This window comes from Bufo bufo, chromosome 4, assembly GCF_905171765.1.
Source record: "Bufo bufo chromosome 4, aBufBuf1.1, whole genome shotgun sequence".
Lineage (NCBI taxonomy): Eukaryota > Metazoa > Chordata > Amphibia > Anura > Bufonidae > Bufo > Bufo bufo.
The window spans coordinates 66,451,992-66,472,775 of NC_053392.1; the positions used below are offsets into that span (position 1 = coordinate 66,451,992).

At 46.8% G+C, this 20,784-nt stretch overlaps 1 protein-coding gene across 1 annotated transcript in view; it reads right to left on the minus strand.

The window, feature by feature from the left end:
- NBAS (NBAS subunit of NRZ tethering complex) overlaps positions 1-18,629 on the minus strand; it is a 708,772-nt gene extending 690,143 nt beyond the window's left edge. Inside the window, exons 1-5 of the mRNA XM_040427340.1 lie at positions 18,507-18,629; positions 12,825-12,879; positions 11,855-11,891; positions 5,522-5,599; positions 4,205-4,252 (exon numbers count right to left, since the gene is read on the minus strand). Coding sequence (XP_040283274.1) covers positions 4,205-4,252; positions 5,522-5,599; positions 11,855-11,891; positions 12,825-12,879; positions 18,507-18,608 — 320 coding nt within the window. The 5' untranslated portion in view covers positions 18,609-18,629. The remainder of the gene's footprint in view (positions 1-4,204; positions 4,253-5,521; positions 5,600-11,854; positions 11,892-12,824; positions 12,880-18,506) is intronic.
- Between the last annotated feature and the right edge of the window lie 2,155 nt (positions 18,630-20,784).

Genomic DNA, 20,784 nt, shown 5'->3' on the forward strand with positions numbered 1-20,784 from the left:
TGGCGGTTTCAATAGCTACGCCATCATATGTAGCGAGTCTAAATGCTGGCGGAAGACAGGTCCTAGAGAGAGAAGGTGGTCCCTGAGCGGAAGCGGCCATGGAGCGTCTCCTAGAAGGATGAGATGGGTGTACCAGGCTCGGCACGGCCAATCCGGGACGATGAGAATCGTCTGGATGCCCTCTTTATCCTGCGAAGGACCCGGGGTAGGAGAGGGAGAAGGGGGAAGACGTACAGGAAGAAAAAAACATCCCATGGCGCCACCAGTGCGTCTACTGCGCATGCCTGAGCATCTCTTGTCCGCGAGATGAAGGTGGGAAGCTTGTGGTTGATCCTGGATGCCATCAGATACACGTCCAGATGGCTCCAACGGAGACAGATGGAGTCGAACACCTCTGGGTGTAGAGACCACTTACCCGGGTCCACGGTCTTCCAGCTGAGGAAGTCAACCGTCCAATTCTCCACTCCTGGAATGTAGACTGCCGATACCGCCGGTACATGTTCCCCCGCCCTCTTTAGAATTTTGGCCGACTCTGGAACCACCGTTCGACTGCGGGTTCCCCCCTGTTGGTTGATGTACAATGCACTGTGGCATTGTCCGACTGGAACCGGACCGGCAGTCCCCTCAGGAGAGGAGTCCAATGAAGCAGGGACAAATAAATTGCCCGAAGTTCCAGGATGTTGATGAGCAGCCTGGATTCCAACAGACACCATTTGCCTTGGACTGTCTGAGGTGGGAAGATTCCGCCCCATCCGAGAAAGCTGGCATCGGTGGTGATGACCGACCATTAGACCGGGAGAAAGGATTTGCCGGAGACCAAGGTTTGAGTTGAGAGCCACCACCTGAGGTCCGACCGCACCTGCGGAGGAAGGGCAATGGTATGGTCCAAGGAACTGTGTGTCTTGTCCCAGGACAACAACATCGCCTGCAAAACCGGATCGACAGACGTCTGCGCCGAAGGAGAAGACGAACCGGCCGCTGAAGGGATAACCCGCTTGTCCGAGGGGAGGCAGACTGTCGCCACGGCCGGGTTGAGGATCATGCAGAGGAAAGTAATTTGCCTGCTGGGATGCAGTGCTGACTTCTGGAAGTTCACCAGCCAGCCAAAATGTGCCAGGGTGTCCAGGGTGATGAGTAAACTGTCCTCGTTCTGACCGAAGGTCGCAGACTTGACGAGGATGTCGTCCAGATAGGGGATCAGGGTGATGCCCCTGGAACGGAGAAGGGCGAGGAGACAAGTGAGCAACTTCATAAACACTCGCGGTGCTGTTGCTAGGCCGAAGGATAGAGCCACAAACTGATAGTGGTGAGACTCCACCACAAAGCGAAGAAAACGCTGGTGCGTGGGAGCAATGGGAATGTGAAGGTACGCATCCTGAATGTCCACCGAGGAAAGGAACTCACGCCGTTCCAGAGAGGCAACCACGGAGCGGAGAGACTCCATCCTGAAGTGCTGGCCCCTGACAAACGGATTCCGCAACATGAAGTCTAGCACCGGGCGAACGGATCCCTCTTTCTTGGGGATAACAAACAGGTTTGAAAAAAAAAACTGAACTGCTCCGCAAGCGGAAAGGGGTATAACAGATTGAGGCGCTTAGAAGCGCTGAAACAACGATCTGGATGGTCCCATGCCTTGGCAATGGCAACCGAAAAATCGTCATGCAAGGGAAAGGCCTTAGGGGCCTTTCTCGTGCGGAGAAACGAAACTCCCTGGCGGCTAGACGAAGGAGAGTCGTCCTGGACCTGAAAGGTGTCGCGGACAGCCACGACCAGGCTATCTACCATGGAAGCAATCTTAGAAAATTGTTCCTGATACAGATCTGAGTCTAAATCAAGTACTTCCCCTTCGGACAGTGTCTCGTCTGGGAGGGAGGACACGTCTGAGCGTGGCCTCCGGGGAGGTGGAGACACTGAGGTGTCAGAAGAGGAAAAGTGTCCTGTTCTGGGCCGCTTGTGAGAAGGTCTGCCCCTAAGTTGGTCGCCAGAGGAAGGTGCGGGATGCGCAGGTGAGGACTGGTCAACCAATCGACCCATGAGAGAAAGGGTGGATTGGAAAACTTTTTATAGGCCCTCTACTGCCAAGGACAGGGCGCGGGACCAATCCGGTTCCACGCGGTCAGGGGGGCAGTGCAGCTGCTCGGAAAGGATGGCTAGGGCCAATCTGGGCGCACGGCATGCGGTACACAGGGAGTCTGACTGGCCGCAAGGAAACTTGAGCTCGCATTTTGTGCAAGCATAGTGGGTGGGGCTTGGTGGAGGGCGGGCTTCAGACGTGGGTTCGGACATGGCTCTAAGAGCTGGCCCCAGGGCTGGAGGGATATAGGGTTGTCCGACGAGAAAAGCTGCAGGTGGAACCAGATCCTGATGTCCCCATATGAATCTTCCTGCATACCAAGGTGAAGAGGGAGAGGAATGCCAGCTTCTCCCATGGCCAGCGCGGGAAAAAGAGGCAACCCTGCCCTCCTAGGAGTGTTCGGTGGCCAAGGGTCCCGGCCCACAAGCATAGGGGGCGGGTCCAGAGAAAATGAGGCCTAGTAGGCCCCGATGCACTTCCGGTCGGCGAAAACCAGAAGCGGAACAGGGGGAGCGGAGGCTGCCCGGAAGAAAGGGCGCACACAGGAGACCCCACCAGAAGAGGAGGAAACAAGCCGAAGACACGCGGGGCTGGGATGGCTGCCAAACCGGGGTTGGCCGCAAAAGAAGCCAGGGGCTAAATTAGTTGCGGCGGCCAGCCACAAAGCACTTCCGGCTGGCCAAAAACTAAAGGCGGGACGGGAGGAGCGGGGGCTGCCCGGGAGAGAGGGCGCACACTGGAGACCAGCTTGAGAAGGAAAAAGGGGCCGAGGCGCGAGGCGACTGGGAAGGCCTCCGACCGGGGTAGGCCCAAATAGGGACTGGGGCCTAAATTAGAGGGGCGGGCGGCCGGCCGGAACGACACTTCCAGGCGGCCGCCAGAAGGAGATGCCACCCCAAAACCCCCTGAGCCAGGGCCACCCAAGGGAGGAGGACATTTGGGCCCCGGGGAGGGAAAAAGGGAAGGAGGGGAGCGGGCAGTGGGGAATAGGGAGGAATACTCACCCAATCCGGCCTACTCACTCCATCTTCCTCCTCTTTTGTTCACCCTCCCTTGGCGGGTCCAGCAGGGTCACCTCTTCAGCTGCTGACACCGAAGTGGCAGGAAGCTGGCAAGGAGGGAGGACCGGATCCAGGTGACCCCTTGGCTGGCGGAAAGCAGCAGAGCGAGGCTGCCCTGGTCCTCTTTTTCTTCTTGGGGGAGCTGGACTGGGAGGGAAGCCGACCCAGGCCATGGTCCCCGGGATAACAGGGAGGCCAGGCAGCCCTGTTCCCCCTGCCTGAAAAGGAAACTAAATAAACATAAAAAATTGCAGAATTGACCCAGCAGAGCAGGGAGGTCTGCCTCCTACGACACTAAGCAAAAAGCTGCTATGCTCTCTCCAGGCTGGAGGGGATAAAGCCGGAGGAGGAGCTAACACTTTATAGCCTAGTGTCGCCTCCTAGCGGCAGCAGCAGCAGCAGCTATACCCACGGTCCTATGTCCCCAAATGATATGAGCGAGAAAGTGATTTAACAGATATCTGTTGGGGCAGAATACATTCATAATAGTGGAACAACCCCTTTAATGGCTGCAAAAGAAAAGGGAATCGCTGTCCTAAAGCAACCAGTGGCTGTGCTTGGTATTGCAGCCCAGGTCCATTCATTTGCATGAGACTGAGCTGCACAAAGGCCATGTGACCAAATAATGTGACGTCACAAGCAGAGGAAGAGACCGAAGCCACTAATATCCATGGCCTACTGAAGAAACGGCTGCTACGACGGGGCAAGAAATGACTTTAAGGTACAAGCGGTATTTTGCACGGCGGGTCGCTGTGGTATTGTGGTTTATGACCGATCTGCAGAGATGAAGCTCATATAAACCACATGTACTGGCCATACTAAAGAAAAAGTGTTGCTCTTTGGTGAACCGCGTGTGGTTCTCCTCCACGTGGCACCAACTACTACGTGTATGGGCAACAAATTGAGTAACCATTGCAGACAGTAAAGATGCAAATCCAGGATGGAAAATGAACCTTATCTTCTGCAGCCTTATGAAGGAATCCCTGACACTATGCCATGTGGTCAGCAACGTGTAAAGGGTGTAAGTGCCCATCAATAAATCTCATGGTGTTCAAACACAGGATCTCACCTAATTTCAATGCACTGGTCCTGGACTGCTGCCAAAAGCTTGCCGTTACTGTGAGAAAAACGAGAGGATTATGGTGCTATTAACAGTTATGACACACTGCAATTACAGAAACGCATTCTGTCGTCTGCTCTGTCATCGCTCTGACATTAGTCACGAATCTCCTCACCCACTAAGTTCCAGTACACAAATCATCATCGAAAAATGGAGGCGACTTTGAAATGCTTCACAATGGTCTACACGACAATGGCGTAAACCAAAATTTCAACCATAAATGCACAGCCCCCCCCCCCCATGAAATATGTTACACAGATCACATGTCCTGTACACAACAGCGATCAGTAGGGATAACCATACAGCAAGTGTCACTCTCCCTGCAGCGCCACCACAGGGGAAATAAAGCATTACACCGCTCTCACTGAAATCAATGGGTTAACTGTCTAATTGTGTTTACATTTTTGGTCACATGACACAGTTGAGGATCAGAAGGGAGGCTATAACTCACAAATACAGTCACCGGTAAGAAAATTACCTTCACTACCGTTTACATCATGTACCCTTCTAACAGGTCAGAGAATAAAAAATTTTGAGGGAGTGCTACTTTAATAATGGACTATTCTGCACTATACAGGCAGACATAAGAAAAAAAATCCTAAATTACTTCTTTAAAGGGGTTGTCCAAAATAATTAAAAATCAGTAACAAATCCTAAAAGTGCTAAAAAATAAAATCACATTATACTCCCCCCTTTCTCCAGTGCTGCTCTCCGAGGTGCTGATCTGGGTCTGCTACTCCTGTTCGTTAGCAAGCAGCAGCGATGTGCCGGAATATGGCACAAGACTACTGCAGCCCCCTACACCAGCATATTAGGGTCCATTCACACATCCGTATGTGTTTTGCGGATCCACAAAACACGGACACCGCCAATGTGCGTTCCGCATTTTGCGGACCACACATCACCAGCACTATAATAGAAAATGCCTAATCTTGTCCGCAATTGTGGACAAGTATAGGACATGTTCTATTTTTTTCGAGAACAGAATTGCGGACCCGGAAGTGCGGATGCGCATTGCCGAATCCGGACAGCACATCGTGTGGCCCCATAGAAATAAAATGGGTCCGCAATTCCGTTCCGCAAAATGCGGAAAGTGCTTTGTTAATGGCCATACGCTTTACCTAAAAAAAAAACATGTGGCCACTAACAAATAGCTAGGAGTTTTCATTAGAAAGCCGCAAACAGTCGTGGTCCCTGGCCTCAACATGGACGTGGCTGCAGCGCGCTTCATCTGCGACGTGTGACAGAGTCCGGGTCAGTCATTACCTCGTCAGCACCAGCTGCCAGTTGATTTGCTTGCTGACCAGACGGACGAGGCCAGAGGGAAGACTAAATTTTGCCGGGCTGCGAGAAGAGAGAAGAAAATACATTAGAAGAGTTTCATAACTATGTACAAAAAATACAGTAGATGCTTAGGGGGGAAAAAAATTGTTTGAGGAAATTTTTGTGGTTTTTTTTTTACCATTACCAAGGATTGCACAAAAAAGGAGAAGTAAAAAATGACAGTCCCTTTCTAGGATACAAAAGAGTTTTGGCTTTTGAAAAATAAAAAAGAAGAATAAACTCATTAATGCACTAATTACACCTCTTCTCAGGAAATCCCACTTACCTTAAAGGGGTTGTCCCATATGGGCATTTATGGCATGTTATCAGGATATGGCCGATAGGTGTGGGTTCCACCTCTGGGACCTGCTCCTATCTGAAGAACAGGGTCTCGAGGAGAATCTCTCCTGTCCTTTCTATGAGACTTATAATAGCCAAAGACGGCTCTTTGGTTTGGCTTTTTTTTTTTTTTTGGCATGTAAACAAAAAGCCATGAAAAATGCATGCCTTTATATGTGAAGTGTTTTTTTGTTCACACATTTTTATTATGTTTTTTCCTCTATAGACAAGCTTATGGGAAAACATCTTAAAAAAAAACTAATATTATAGCTGGAGCACACAGAGAATACGTCAGCAGAAAATGACCTAGTGTTTAACTCACATTTATACATTAAACATATATTATTTCTTTTTCCATGTCACCATCTATATTAAAACATGGTATACAATCCTGCAATTTTCACACTGGCCACTAGACCTGAAATATGTTAAAGGACATCTGTCAGCAGCAGTGGCGTACATAGAGAAGTAAGGGCCCCGTAGCAAGGATCAAACCAGGTTCCTCACACAGGACAGAAGGGTTTCCGCCTAAACCCCTTTCAATTACCTATGGGCCATTTTCCCACAGCCTCATTTTCTAAATGTTGTTCCTTTAGAGGGTGGAGTCCTGACCAAGTTTTCACCCCGAGTAGAAGAGAAGATGATCCCAATTAAGATTGGGCCCCGTCTTGCCCTGTGCCCCATAGCAGTCGCATAGTCTGCCGCTATGGTAGTTACGCCCCTGGTCAGCAGATTTGCACCTATGACACTGGCTGACCTGTTACATGTGCGCTTGGCAGCTGAAGACATCTGTGTTGGTCCCATGTTCCTATGTGCCCGCATTGCTGAGAAAAATTTGTATATATGCAAATGAGCCTCTAGGCGCAAAGGAGGCGTTGTCGTTACACCTAGAGGCTCAGCTCTCTCTGCAACTGACACGCCCTCTGCACTTTGATTGACAGGGCCAGGCAGTGTAAAAGAGATCACACCTGACCCTGTCAAAGTGCAGAGGGCGCAGCAGTTGCAGAGAGAGCAGAGCCTCTAGGTGTAATGACAACGCCCTCGTTGCTCCTAGAGGCTCATTTGCATATAATAAAACATTATTTTTCTCAGCAATGCGGACACATATGAACATGGGACCAACACAGATGTCTTCAGCTGCCAAGCGCACATGGAACAGGTCAGCCAGTGTCATAGGGACAAATCTGCGGGCAGATGCCCTTTAAAACTTCCTGTCTTTTGCAGGCAGCAACATGGGTCATGGACACAATGAACAGGAGCAGGCCCCATTGACTTCTATGGGAGAGTTACTAGGCATGGGAGGGAGTTGATCAGCTATGACTTCACCTATTGTGAAGGGTGGATCCTGTGTTATCTATATAGTGGTATTACTTGTCCTTGTAATCCTGCCTTTGATGATAATGGCTACTGAAAAGTTACCTGTACAGAACAGAAAATCGTGACCCGTTATTAGGCCTAGTAGCCAGGGTGAAAATTGCAGGATTACATACATTTTTTTAAAATACAGATCGTGACATGGAAAAATTCTAAATAAATAAATCACCAAAAATTCAAAAAAAAATATATCTATATATTTTAACCCCTTAAGGACACGGCCATATTTCACCTTAAGGACTAGGCCATTTTTTGCAAATCTGACCAGTGTCACTTTATGTGGTGATAACTTTAAAACGCTTTTACTTATCCAGGCCATTCTGAGATTGTTTTTTCGTCACATATTGTACTTCATGACAGTGGTAGCAAATTTCCAAATTTCTATTTCTCTACTTCTATAATACATAGTAATACCTCCAAAAATAGTTATTACTTTACATTACCCATATGTCTACTTCATGTTTGGATCATTTTGGGAATGATAGTTTATTTTTTAGGGATGTTACAAGGCTTAGAAGTTTAGAAGCAAATCTCGAAATTTTCTAAAACCCACTTTTTCAGGACCAGTTCAGGTCTGAAGTCACTTTGTGAGGCTTACATAATAGAAACCACCCAAAAATGACCCCATTTTAGAAACTACACCCCTCAAGGTATTCAAAACTGATTTTACAAACTTTGTTAACCCTTTAGGTGTTACACAAGAATTTATGGAAAATAGAGATACAATTTCAAAATGTCACTTTTTTGGCAGATTTTCCATTTTAATAATTTTTTTCCGGTTACAAAACAAGGGTTAACAGCCAAACAAAACTCAACATTTAAGGCTCTGATTCTGTCGTTTACAGAAACACCCCATATGTGGTCGTAAACCGCTGTACTGGCACACGGCAGGGCGCAGAAGGAAAGGAATGCCATACGGTTTTTGGAAGGCAGGTTTTGCTGGACTGTTTTTTTTGACACCATGTCCCATTTGAAGCCCCCCTGATGCACCCCTAGAGTAGAAACTCCAAAAAAGTGGCCCCATTTTGGAAACTACAGGATAGGGTGGCAGTTTTGTTGGTACTAGTTTAGGGTACATATGATTTTTGGTTGCTCTATATTACACTTTTTGTGAGGCAAGGTAACAAGAAATAGCTGTTTTGGAACAGTTTTATTTTTTGTTATTTAAAACATTCATCTGACAGGTGGTATTTTTATAGAGCAGGTTGTCACGGACGCGACAATACCAAATATGACTTTTTGTTATTTGTTTCAGTTTTACATAACAAAGCCTTTAAAAAATACATATATATTTAGGGTCTCCACATTCTGAAAGCCATAGTTTTATTTATTTTTTGGGTGACTGTCTTGTGTAGGGGCTCATTTTTTTCGGGATGAGATGACGGTTTGATTGGCACCATTTTGGGGTTCATATGACTTTTTGATCGCTATTTTGTGATGTAAGGTGACAAAAAATTGCATTTTTTACACTTTTTTGTTTTTGTTTTTTTTCACAGTGTTCACCTGAGGGGTCAGGTCATGTGATATTTTTATAGAGCAGGTTATTACAGACCCGGCGATACCTAATATGTCTACTTTTTTATTTATTTATGTAAGTTTTACACAATGATTTCATTTTTGAAACAAAAACAATCATGTTTTAGTGTCTCCAAAGTCTGAGAGCCATAGTTTTTTCAGTTTTTGGGCGATTGGCTTAGGTAGGGGCTATTTTTTAGCGGGACGAGGTGACGGTTAGATTGGTACTATACGCCTTTTTGATCACTCGGTGTTGCACTTTTTGTGATGCAAGGTGACAAAAATTGCTTTTTTTTTTTTACAGCGTTTTTATTTTTTATGGTATTTATCGGACAGGGTGGATCATGTGATATATTTATAGAGCCGGTCATTACGGACGCGGCGATACCTAATATGTGTGGGGGGGGGGGGGTTCTGTTTTTTATTATAAAATAGGGGAAAGGGGCGTTCATTATAAATTTTCTTACTTTAGTAATTTTAGTAATTTCTTTTTTCTTCACTTTATTTCTGATGTTCACTTTTGGGGGTCTGATCCCCTCTGCAATGCATTACAATTCATTTGTATTGTAATACATTGCTTTTTCATGTACTACAGTGAGTAGTACACAAACAGGTTGCCTAAGAGACCCAGCCAGAGGCTGGATCTCCTTGGCTCCCGTAGAAGGCAGGTCCCTCAAACACAAACCCCTTCTATGCCGCAGTAGCGGCATGGAAGGGGTTAATCCGTAGCGATCGCCGATACAGGGGGGTTACAGGACCCCCCTCGGCATTGTACCAAGGTGCCTGCTCAATGGTTTGAACAGGCACCTTGTTCCGATCACCGCCCGCCGCGCGGCGGTGATTGGAAATACACAGGGCGTACAGGTACGCCCTGTGTCCTTAAGAGGTTAAACAACTGGTCATTTTCTGATGACACATTATCTTTAAAAAGTACGCCATGCACCAAAAACGCACTACAGGTGAAGAAAATAAAACACTAAAAAAACAAGTGGGGGGGGGGGACACCAAAAAAAACATGGCAAAAACTGCAAAAAGTCAAAATTTTGTGCATTGCAAAAACAATGTCATTCTTTTTCCATGGAAACGTTCACATGTAGAAGGCAGGGAGAGGACGTACTGAATGCTAGCTGCTTAACCTGAGGCTGAAAGCTTTCACCGTTCTGCCCGCGACACCTCATTGATGGCGCCATAACAGAGGCGATGAATCCGACTGACATCTTTATGCCGAGATTGAGAGTTTTGTGCTCATAGATAATAGGGCAGTAAAAGCGTTTACAACAAGGACATTTTAATATTTCAATGCTGCAATTGTTTTTTAAATAGCTTTTATATTACACTTAGTGTTTATCTCGTAAAGGCGTAGACTCGGCCGTTTCGTATCAATTATTACTGAGACTGGTGGCAGAGGAGCAGACACTTCTAGAGCGTGCTTGCAGAGGGTGTAAAAGTCAGAATGGGCGCAGTAACGCATAGCAGTCCATAAACGTGTCTTCAAGCTCTCATTTGCCGTGCTGATCTGTGGTCACATTCATGGAAGTGCACAGCTGCTTCATTACGTGTTTAGTTATTGGTAAGTGTGATATGATCCACAGTAAAAATGCAGAAGTACAAACGTAAAAGAATACTTAAAGAAGAGTGTAATGGGGATACTGCTGAGGCCAGAGACTGTCGGCAGCGGCCACGTTAACGATGTGCAAGGCATTAATGATGATTATTATTTTTTTTTATTTCATAGCCTTCCCTGCTTTTCATCAACTTTCTTAAAAGGGTTTTCTGGGAGCAAAAAACTGATGACCTACCCTGAAGGTGAGCTCTGAGGCCTCTACTTAGGCCAGTGATGCCATGACCATTGGTCACATGGCTTATGTGCAGCTCAGTCCCATTCAAGTGATTGGGTTTGGTATTGCAGCCTAGACCCAGCCACTATACAATGTATGGTGCTGTGCTTGATATGCGGGAGGCACAGCCGAATACACTGCCTGTAAGATTTCCACTGACAGGACACTACACAGCACTAGTAGGACTAATAAACAGTAAACGTTTAATAAAGTTTCATTTAAAAAAATTAAAATAAAAATAAATCTATTTTTCAGTAATCACTAACACTTACCGCATGCACAGCTATCAGTGACTGACAGCTATCTCTGTATACACACTTACACAGAGAATGCCAATCACTGATAACACCTCCCTGTGTACAACTATCAGTGACTGACAGCTATCTCTGTATACACACTTACACAGAGAATGCCAATCACTGATAACACCTCCCTGTGTACAGCTATCAATGACTGACAGCTATCTCTGTATACACACTTACACAGAGAATGCTATCAATCACTGATAACACCTCCCTGTGTACAGCTATCAGTGACTGACAGCTATGTCTGTATACACACTTACACAGAGAATGCTATCAATCACTGATAACACCCCCCCCCCCTGTGTACAGCTATCAGTGACTGACAGCTATCTCTATATACACACTTACACAGAGAATGCTATCAATCACTGATAACACTTTCCCCTGTGTACAGCTATCAGCGACTGACAGCTACCTCTGTATACACACTTACACAGAGAGTGCTATCACTGATAAGACCCCCCCGTGTACAGCTATCAATGACTGACAGCTATCTCTGTATACACACTTACACAGAGAATGCCATCAATCACTGATAACACCTTCCCGTGTACAAATGAAGTCAGAAAGAGATATACATGTATAAATTAGTATAAATTTAGTTATACTGAATCTTCTTCCATAAAAATATGTATCAGTCTGCTCAGCTCCTCCTGCTCTATAACATGCTGCCTGCAGATTGCACGGCTTTATATGGGGACAGGCCCTCTATAAAAAGGTTGTCTGCTTTTTTTTATACTGATGACCTATCCTCAGGATTGGTCATCAATATCAGATCAGTGGGGGGGGGGGGGGGGGTAGAGGGACCTGCTCTCTCAGGTCTTAGCCGTACTCCATCATTTTCTCCTTCTGTATATCACGATAGTAAATGCTGCATCACTTTATAGTAAAGGAGGATCACATACCTGTACCAGAGTAGCTGCAGGAAGTAATATGCTGGAGCTGTAGGACAGAAAATACATTTTATTAAAATAATATGAAGCAAATGACACAATTATTACAGTAAGCTTAGTCTAGATATTAGTATAATATTCAGTTCACACCATAGGAACAGACTACACTTGACATACACACCAGTAAAACCTCCTGACAGATACCTTGGAGGGAAGGCTGCAACGCATCCCAATGCATAAGCATACAATGAGATATGCTGCCTAGAGGCTCCCATTGTAATAAAATATACAGCATGGAACAGTGCAGTCTAAAAGTCCTCTGTGACCAAAATTTTAACAATTTCTGCATAAAATTGAGGCTATGTTTACACGTCTAAAATACGGGAAGCTGTTGGTCGCATATCTGCTGCATTTTACACCACAGATCCCGCAGGGTATTTTAGTCTACACACTGCACTGCTCTACAATAGATGCTAATGATGTGATCCTGCCTACTATATGCCATCATGGCTGAGCAGCCTAACAGGAACGCTCACCAATATGATGCAGTATATGCAAGTGTCAGAGGATAGCATGTAGTGAGGTCACTCCCCCTCACCCCCGCAGGCAGTTCTACAAGTGGCGGCATCCAGTCCTACTCACATTCTAGGACACTGGAGGACCCCTTTAATGTGCATTTGGTTGCTTCTCATTATCCGAGGGATGCCCAACCTGCGGCCCTCCAGCTGTTGCAAAACTACAACTGCCAGCATGCTTAGACAGCCTACAGCTATTAGGGCATGCTGGGAGTTGTAGTTTTGCAACAGCTGGAGGGCTGCAGGTTGAGCATCCCTGCATTATGCCTACCCAGCAGAAGACTGATATCAGGACAGCAGAAGCAGCGCGGCCGACACAGAAATGTATTCAGGACTTGGGCGAGACCATAAGCAGCGGCAGCGTACATCGGGGATTACGGGCTAGATAATGTGACAGCCCCGGGTACCTGTAATAGTCTTGGTGAGGACAAACGATGCTCCATGTTCACGACCACCTCGAGGCTGCAAATAAAGACAGGACAATTACACGGCAGGAAGTTACAGGAGGTCACAAATCTATCATTGCGGAGGCAGCTGGTACACCGCCAGGCGCAGCGCTCCCCCTCACAAGGTCTACATTACGTTCAGGGGTTTTATATGCTGCACAGGGGTTTTGCGGATTATTATTATGCCAGCACTTACAGTTTATAGCATATGGTACTGTAGTCATCTCTGCACTCATCGTATTGTACAGCTCCTGCTGGCTCTACACTAATAGAAAACCAAGCCCTTCTCAAATCTGCCGCAGCAGCAGCAGGTCTAGAACGTATCCATAGCTTTCCTTGCTTTAATGGGTTGCTTTCAAGAGAAGACAGCCTGACGATTAGCTGATCCCCATGGTACAGAGATACCCGACTAGTCATAAATATCCTCAGTAGCGGCCACTACAGGAGAAATGGAGTATTACACGCCAGGCTTTTCAAAGGAACTGCGATCATGGCCACTTCCGTTTGTGTGATCCGTTCAGGGTTCTCATAAGCGGTCCAATGCATTCTGAATGGAAAAGGATCCGTTCAGAATGCATCAGTTTGCCTCCGTTCAGTCTCCATTCCGCTCTGGAGGCCGACACCAAAACCCTGCCTGCAGCGCTTCGGTGTCCGTCTGACAAAAGGGAGCCAAACTGGACCCGAATACAACCGTCTGCATCCGTTCAGAACGGATCCGTTTCGATTATCTTTAACATAGCCAAAACGGATCCGTCTTGAACACGATTGAAAGTCAATGGAGGACGGATCCGTTTTCTATTGTGCCAGATTGTGTCACTGAAAACAGATCCATCCCCATTGGCTTACATCGTGTGTCAGGACGGATCCGTTTTCACTGGCACAATAGAAAACGGATCCGTTCTCCATTGACTTTCAATCGTGTTCAAGACGGATCAGTTTTGGCTATGTTAAAGATAATCTGAACGGATGCAGACGGTTGTATTGGGGTCCATTTACACATCCATAATGCATTGCAGATCCGCAATACACCCGGCCGGCACCCCCATAGAAATGCCTATTCTTGTCCGCAATTGCGGACAAGAATAGAACATGTTCTATTTTTTTGGGGGAGCCGCGGACCGGAAGATCGGCGGTGCGCTCTGGAAATGTGGATTTCGGAGAGCACATAGTGTGCTCTCTCCGCATCCATTCCGTCCCTATAGAGGATGAATGGGTCCGCACCCATGCGGACCCATTATGACGGATGTGTGAATGGAGCCTTATCTGAACAGAAGCGTTTGTGCAGATCCATGACGGATGCGCACCAAACGCGAATGTGAAAGTAGCCTGGGCCCTTCAGTAAGAGGGGGCGCTGCTTGTGTCCATATGCTCTAATAGGATATACAGAAGGAGATTGCTTTCATGGCCCTAAAACCTATGGGTTTTTTTGTTTGTTTTTTTGAGAAGCATCAGAAGTTAGAAAGTCATTTAAAGGTCTTTTCCAGTGGGAAAATGTAAAGTCATAATGGCATAAAAATAAGTGATACTCCTCATCAATCCCCTGCTCCTACCATTCTGGCACGTGTGATGGTGGCCCACCTTAACCAGTGACTGGCCGAGCGGTCCTCTCCTGTGTGTAGAGACCAGCAGGAGCGGTGAGAGGAGCATCATCGTATTTTTTACCTCACTCTCACCATTTTAAAAAATATACTGCCCAGGTAGCCCTAATAGCAGATATCGGTCACCTCTCCTGACATATCTGTTTTATTAAAGGGGGTTTCCGGGATTTTGATATTGATGACCTGTCCTCGGGATAGGTCATCAATATCAGATGGGGGGGTCCAATACCTGGCACCCCGCCAATCAGATGGTTAAAGAGAAGGCCGTGCTCCTTGCGAGCGCAGCCTTCCCTCCATTCTTTACCTGTCCGCCATCGGTGAGGAGGTGTCATTACGAGAAGCCGTCCTATTCATTTCAATGAGACGGCTCTGTAGTATTCAAGTGTATAGGAAGGAGCCGTCCCATAGAAGTGAATAGGATGGGTTGTAATTACACCTGCTCACCACTGCACTGTCGGCGGCGAGCAGGTAAACAATGAAGGGAAGGCTGCGCTCGCCTTCTCTTCAACCAGCTAATCGGCAGGGGTGCCGGGTGTTTCGGACCCCCACTGATCCGATACTGATGACCTATCCTGAGGACAGGTCATCAACACTAAAAACCCAGAAAAACCCGCCCTATGTAATAGCAATTCTGTAGCATCTATTCTGATAACTCTATGTTGTGCTTTTCCTCTATTACTCCTACTAGAAGTTTATTGCAGACTAGAGGAAATTCATTCATAAAGGTCCAGCTGGGTGTTACCAATTGGGAGGTGTCTCTGCACAGCCTGACTCTGGCAGCACTGATTGGATAGTGTCAGGGACACCCCCCAACTAGTAACACTCAACTGGACCTTCACTGTAGACTGCCGGCAATGTATTCATAACTTCTAGTAGAAATAATATAGGAATGGCACAACATACAGACATAAGAATAGATGTTCCAGAATTGTTATTACATGGGGGATGAAGGTAGTTGCTAAAATAGACCTGTTAGGAGAGGTGGGGGGGTCCTCTTTAAACCAACGCCTATTTAAAAGAATATGGACTTATAGGGGAATAATGGTATGTCCTAGGGTTGTGTCCTCACATCACTTTATGAACAGTGAGGGTCAGACCTCTGAACCCCCACCAAACCTGAGACTGAAGAGGCAGTTACAAGGCTGGTCCCCCGCCATGATTACAAAGCGATAAGTTATTACCCCTTTAATAAGGCTAGGACTCCACTCCGCCATTACTTATAATGGAAATAGTATACCGCGCTATAAACCCATCAGAAGACGCCAGTGAGGATCAGGAGCCTCTACTAACACCCTGGAGAACAACCTCGAGGTAGACGTGTGACCTGGTAAACAGACGTCCGTAGAATGGGTCCGCATACGTTCAGCAATTCATTCTGTATGGGGCCGGAAGAGATGCGGAGAGCACACTATGTGCTCTCCGCATCCGCATTTCCGGAGTGCGGCCTCGATCCTCCAGTCCGCTGCTCCGCAAGAAAATAAAGCATGTCCTATTCTTGGACAAGAATAGGCATTTCTATGGGGGTGCCGGCCGGGTGTATTGCGGATCCGCAATGCACTACGGATGTCTAAATGGAGCCTAAGAAGCAAGACAAAGGATCAGGTTGTCTTAAAGGATACAGAGCAGCTCCGGGGTCAACTAAAGATATTAAAGGCTATGTACACCTTTAGGGGCAATCTTTTTTATTATTGCATTGTACTTATTTTGAGCTAAAAATCTTTTTTTCAATTGGTCTTCATTAAAAATGTTGAGCCATTTTCCCTGCACAGTTTTGAGTTTATTTCGTAGCAGAATCTGTATTTTCTCTCTTTTCCGTCAGTCAGGGAGCTGACGGGCTCCTTATCTCTGCTCTCTGACATTATAAATACTCATTATAGCTCAGATCTTATTTTTACTGATGTGGCTTAAATCAGTGTTTATGACTTCTCAGCAGTTTAGAGATAAGATTTATTGGGGCACAAAGTAAAAGTACCAGTCACACAGTTAGAAAAACAGTTAACCCTTTGTGACAGAACAGCTCAATATTTTTAATAAAGGCCAATTGGAAATATGATTTTTAACCAAAAACGAGTAAAATGCAATCATTAACAAAAATTGTTTCCAAAGGTGTACCTAGCCTTTAAAGTGGTAGACCAGTTATATAAATTTAGCCCCTATTCACAGCATAGGGAATAGCTATTAGATCAGTGGGGCCCTACCGATCACACGAACACGGAGGAGTCTGCTGGGGATGATACATTTGGCTTCCTCCATCAGTCCCATTCAGACTCAGCCTCTGATCCATTCAAATGGCGGACACGGGGCCCCAATATTCGTGGTCAGTGGTTTTCTCAGCCGATGGCGCCCAATTTTCTCCATTACATGGATTCTGCAAACCTCATTAACACCAAGCACCACAAACCTGCCAGGTCTGAATGTGGCCATAGTGACTCCACTGCAGTGCCCTCCTCTGCCAAGCACAGTGGTAAGAGGAGGCACTCCCTGACAGGTAGAGTAGAAAGGGGGCAGACTCACTGCCAGGCAGAGTACCAAGGGGTGGGCACACGGTGCCATGCACTCTAGTAGGGGGGCACTCTCTGGCTCTACAGGACTGTGGTGACATTATTACTTTGAGAGGGCACCGGTCATGAGAAAAAAAATAAAAAATTTACACGTCACATGAATCTCCCAAACAGTTCTTAAAGGTTGACTATTATAATTTTGGTGCACAAATACACGAGCAGTGTACCCAGTAGTCAGTGTGCCAGTCATATCCCAGCAGTGTACCAGTCATATCACATGAGTGTGCCCAGCAGTCAGTGTGCCAGTCATATCACAGGAGTGTGCCCAGCAGTCAGTGTGCCAGTCATATCACAGGAGTGTGCCCAGCAGTCAGTGTGCCAGTCATATCACAGGAGTGTGCCCAGCAGCCAGTGTGCCAGTCATATCACAGGAGTGTGCCCAGCAGCCTGTGTGCCAGCCTTATCCCAGCAGTGTACCCAGCAGTCAGTGTACCAGCCATATCCTAGCAGTGTGCCAGTCATATCCCAGCAGTGTACCCAGCAGCCAGTCATATCACACAAGTGTGCCCAGCAGTCAGTGTGCCAGTCATATCACAGGAGTGTACCCAGCAGCCAGTCATATCACAGGAGTGTGCCCAGCAGCCTGTGTGCCAGTCATATCCCAGCAGGGTACCCAGCAGCTAGGGTGCCAGCCATATCCTAGCAGTGTACCCAGCAGTCAGTGTGCCAGCCATATCCCAGCAGTGTACCCAGCAGTCAGTGTGCCAGCAATATCCCAGCAGTGTACCCAGCAGTCAGTGTGCCAGCCATATCCCAGCAGTGTACCCAGCAGTCAGTCATATCACAGGAGTGTGCCCAGCAGCCTGTGTGCCAGTCATATCCCAGCAGTGTACCCAGCAGTCAGTGTGCCAGCCATATCCCAGCAGTGTACCCAGCGGTCAGTGTGCCAGCCATATCCCAGCAGTGTACCCAGCAGTCAGTCATATCACAGGAGTGTGCCCCGCAGTCTGTGTGCCAGTCATATCCCAGCAGTGTACCCAGCAGTCGGTGTGCCAGTCATATCACACGAGTGTGCCCCACAGTCTGTGTGCCAGTCATACCCCAGCAGTCTGTGTGCCAGTCATATCACAGGAGTGTGCCCAGCAGCCTGTGTGCCAGCCATATCCCAGCAGTGTACCCAGCAGTCGGTGTGCCAGTCATATCACAGGAGTGTGCCCAGCAGCCTGTGTGCCAGTCATATCCCAGCAGTGTACCCAGCAGTCGGTGTGCCAGTCATATCACACGAGTGTGCCCCGCAGTCTGTGTGCCAGTCATACCCCAGCAGTCCGTGTGCCAGTCCCTGTAAACACTCTGCCCCTCATTGCTTTTCTATGGGCACCACCACTGGGACAGTGCACAAGTAGAGGACTACAACTCCCAGCCAGCCATGATTATCAGCAGCAGTGCTACGTGTCCTGTCCCGTCCACCTGTGAGTGCTGTCACCTCCAAGAACAGCTCCAGGTCTATGAGAACCTCCCCGGATCCCCTGCTGTCAGCCCCTCACCTGCACATCGGGCTCCGGGGGCCACTCAGTGTTTATTAACAGATCATACAGAATATTTTCTTCACTATTCCCGCTGTCAGCTTCGTCCATAGGCGCCGCCATCTTTACTGCTGGCAAGCGAACTGCTAGGTACGGGGCCCGGCAGGGACAAATGACCTGCTCCGCGTGTGAGAAATACAAGGGACTGGAGAGCAGATGACGCGGCGTTTTCTGTGTTGCCGAGACTTCTCTGATAACCGTCTTATCACTTCACTGTGTAGTTTAAACTTAAAAAAAACATTAAAAAGAAATATATATATATATGTTACATTGACAAGAAGAAGGTTCCTGTCGCCTTGACAATGATATTTGGCCCCATTTTCCACACTTCCTAAACGACTTTCTTCTCTTCCTCCTTAATCCAGTAGTTTAGGACTTAGGCTGGGTTCAGACCTGAGCGTTTTACAGCGCGTTCAAACGCGCTGTAAAACGCTCAACACATGAAAACCAATGCTTCCCTATGGCCCTGGTTCTGAAAAACGCCCTACGCTCAAACAAGTTCTTGAGCTTCTTTGGGGCGTTTTGACGCGCGTTTGTGGTCATAGGACACTGCAGTCAATCACACAAACGCGCGTCAAACGCGCGTTTACTATTGCAAAAAACGCGCATAAAAACTCGCGACAAAAACGCGCGTTAAACGCGCATATAAAATGCGCTCAAGTGTGAACCCAGCCTTAGGGCTCGTGTACACGAAAGTATTTTCTTTCCATGTCTATTCTGGGGGGGTTTTGCGGACCATATATAAAACCATTAATTTCAACGGAAGTTACTCCGTGTGCATTCCGTTTCCGTATGTCCGTTCCGCAAAAAAAATAGAACATGTCCTATTATTTTCCGCATTACGGACAAGGATAGGACTGTTCTATTAGGGGCCGGCTGTTCCGTTCCACAAAATACGGAATGCACACAGACGTCATCCGTATTTTTTGAGGACCACAAAATACATACGGTCGCGTGCATGAGGCCTGATTCTCACACAGCACATTCACAAGGTTTTTTTGCTTTTTTTTTTTAAATAAAACGCTGCAGCCAGAAGCCGGATGTTGTCTTGTTTCTTATCACTAAGGGTACTTTCACACTTGCGGCAATACGGACGCAAACTGATGGCATTTGTCACATCCGTCTGACAAATGCATTGCAATACCGGATCTGTCTCTCCAGTGTCATCCGGAAAAAACAGATCCAGTATTAATTTTTTTTTGCATTTTTAAAGGTCTGCACATGCGCAGACTGAAAAGCCGGATCCGTTTGGCCGGAACACTTAATGCCGGATCCAGCAGTAATACACTTCAGTGGAAATTAATGCCGCAATAATCCAGCAAGTGATCAGTCTTTATGGCCGGAGAGAAAACTGCAGCATGCTGCGGTATTTTCTCCGGCCAAATACCGCAAGAGTGACTGAACTGAAGACATCCCGATGCATCCTGAACGGATTGCGCTCCATTCAGAATGCGTTAGGATAAAACTGATCAGTTCTTTTCCAGTATTGATCCCCGAGGACGGAACTCTATACCGGAAAACAAAGACGCTAGTGTGAAAGTACCCTAAAAGTCAAACTCATGTTATTTTTCCATCACGTAGCAATATGAGGGCGTTTTTTCTGGCATGAGTTGTTCATTTCATTTTTGGGGATATGTTATTGATTAAGGCCTCATGCACACAGACTTTTTTTTTGCGGTGGGCAAAAACGGTTTCCGTTGTTCCGTGATCTGTGTCAGTTTTTTATTCCGTGGGTCATCCTTGATTTTTGGAAGATCCACGGACATGAAAAATGGAAAAAAAATCTAAGTCAAGTTTGCCTTTGAAATGATAGGAAAAAACGGATCACGGATGCGGATGACAATCTTGTGTGCATCCGTGATTTTCCACGGACCCATTGACTTGAATGGGTCCGTGAACCGTTGTCCGTGAAAAAAATAGGACAGGTCATATTTTTTTCACTGACTGGAAACACGGATCACGGATGCCAAATGGTGCATTTTCCGATTTTTCCACGGACCCTTTGAAAGTCAATGGGTCAGCGGAAAAAAACTGAAAACGGAACAACGGCCGGGGATGCACACAACGGTCGTGTGCATGAGGCCTTACTTTGATTGCCTTTTTCTGAGCAATGGGAAAAAAAGCAGTTCTATGATTTTATTTTATTTTATTTTTTTGGATTCACCATACAACATAAACAACGTCATTCTTTCATGACTTGGTATGATTATAGCAATACCAAATATATATTATGGGGGCA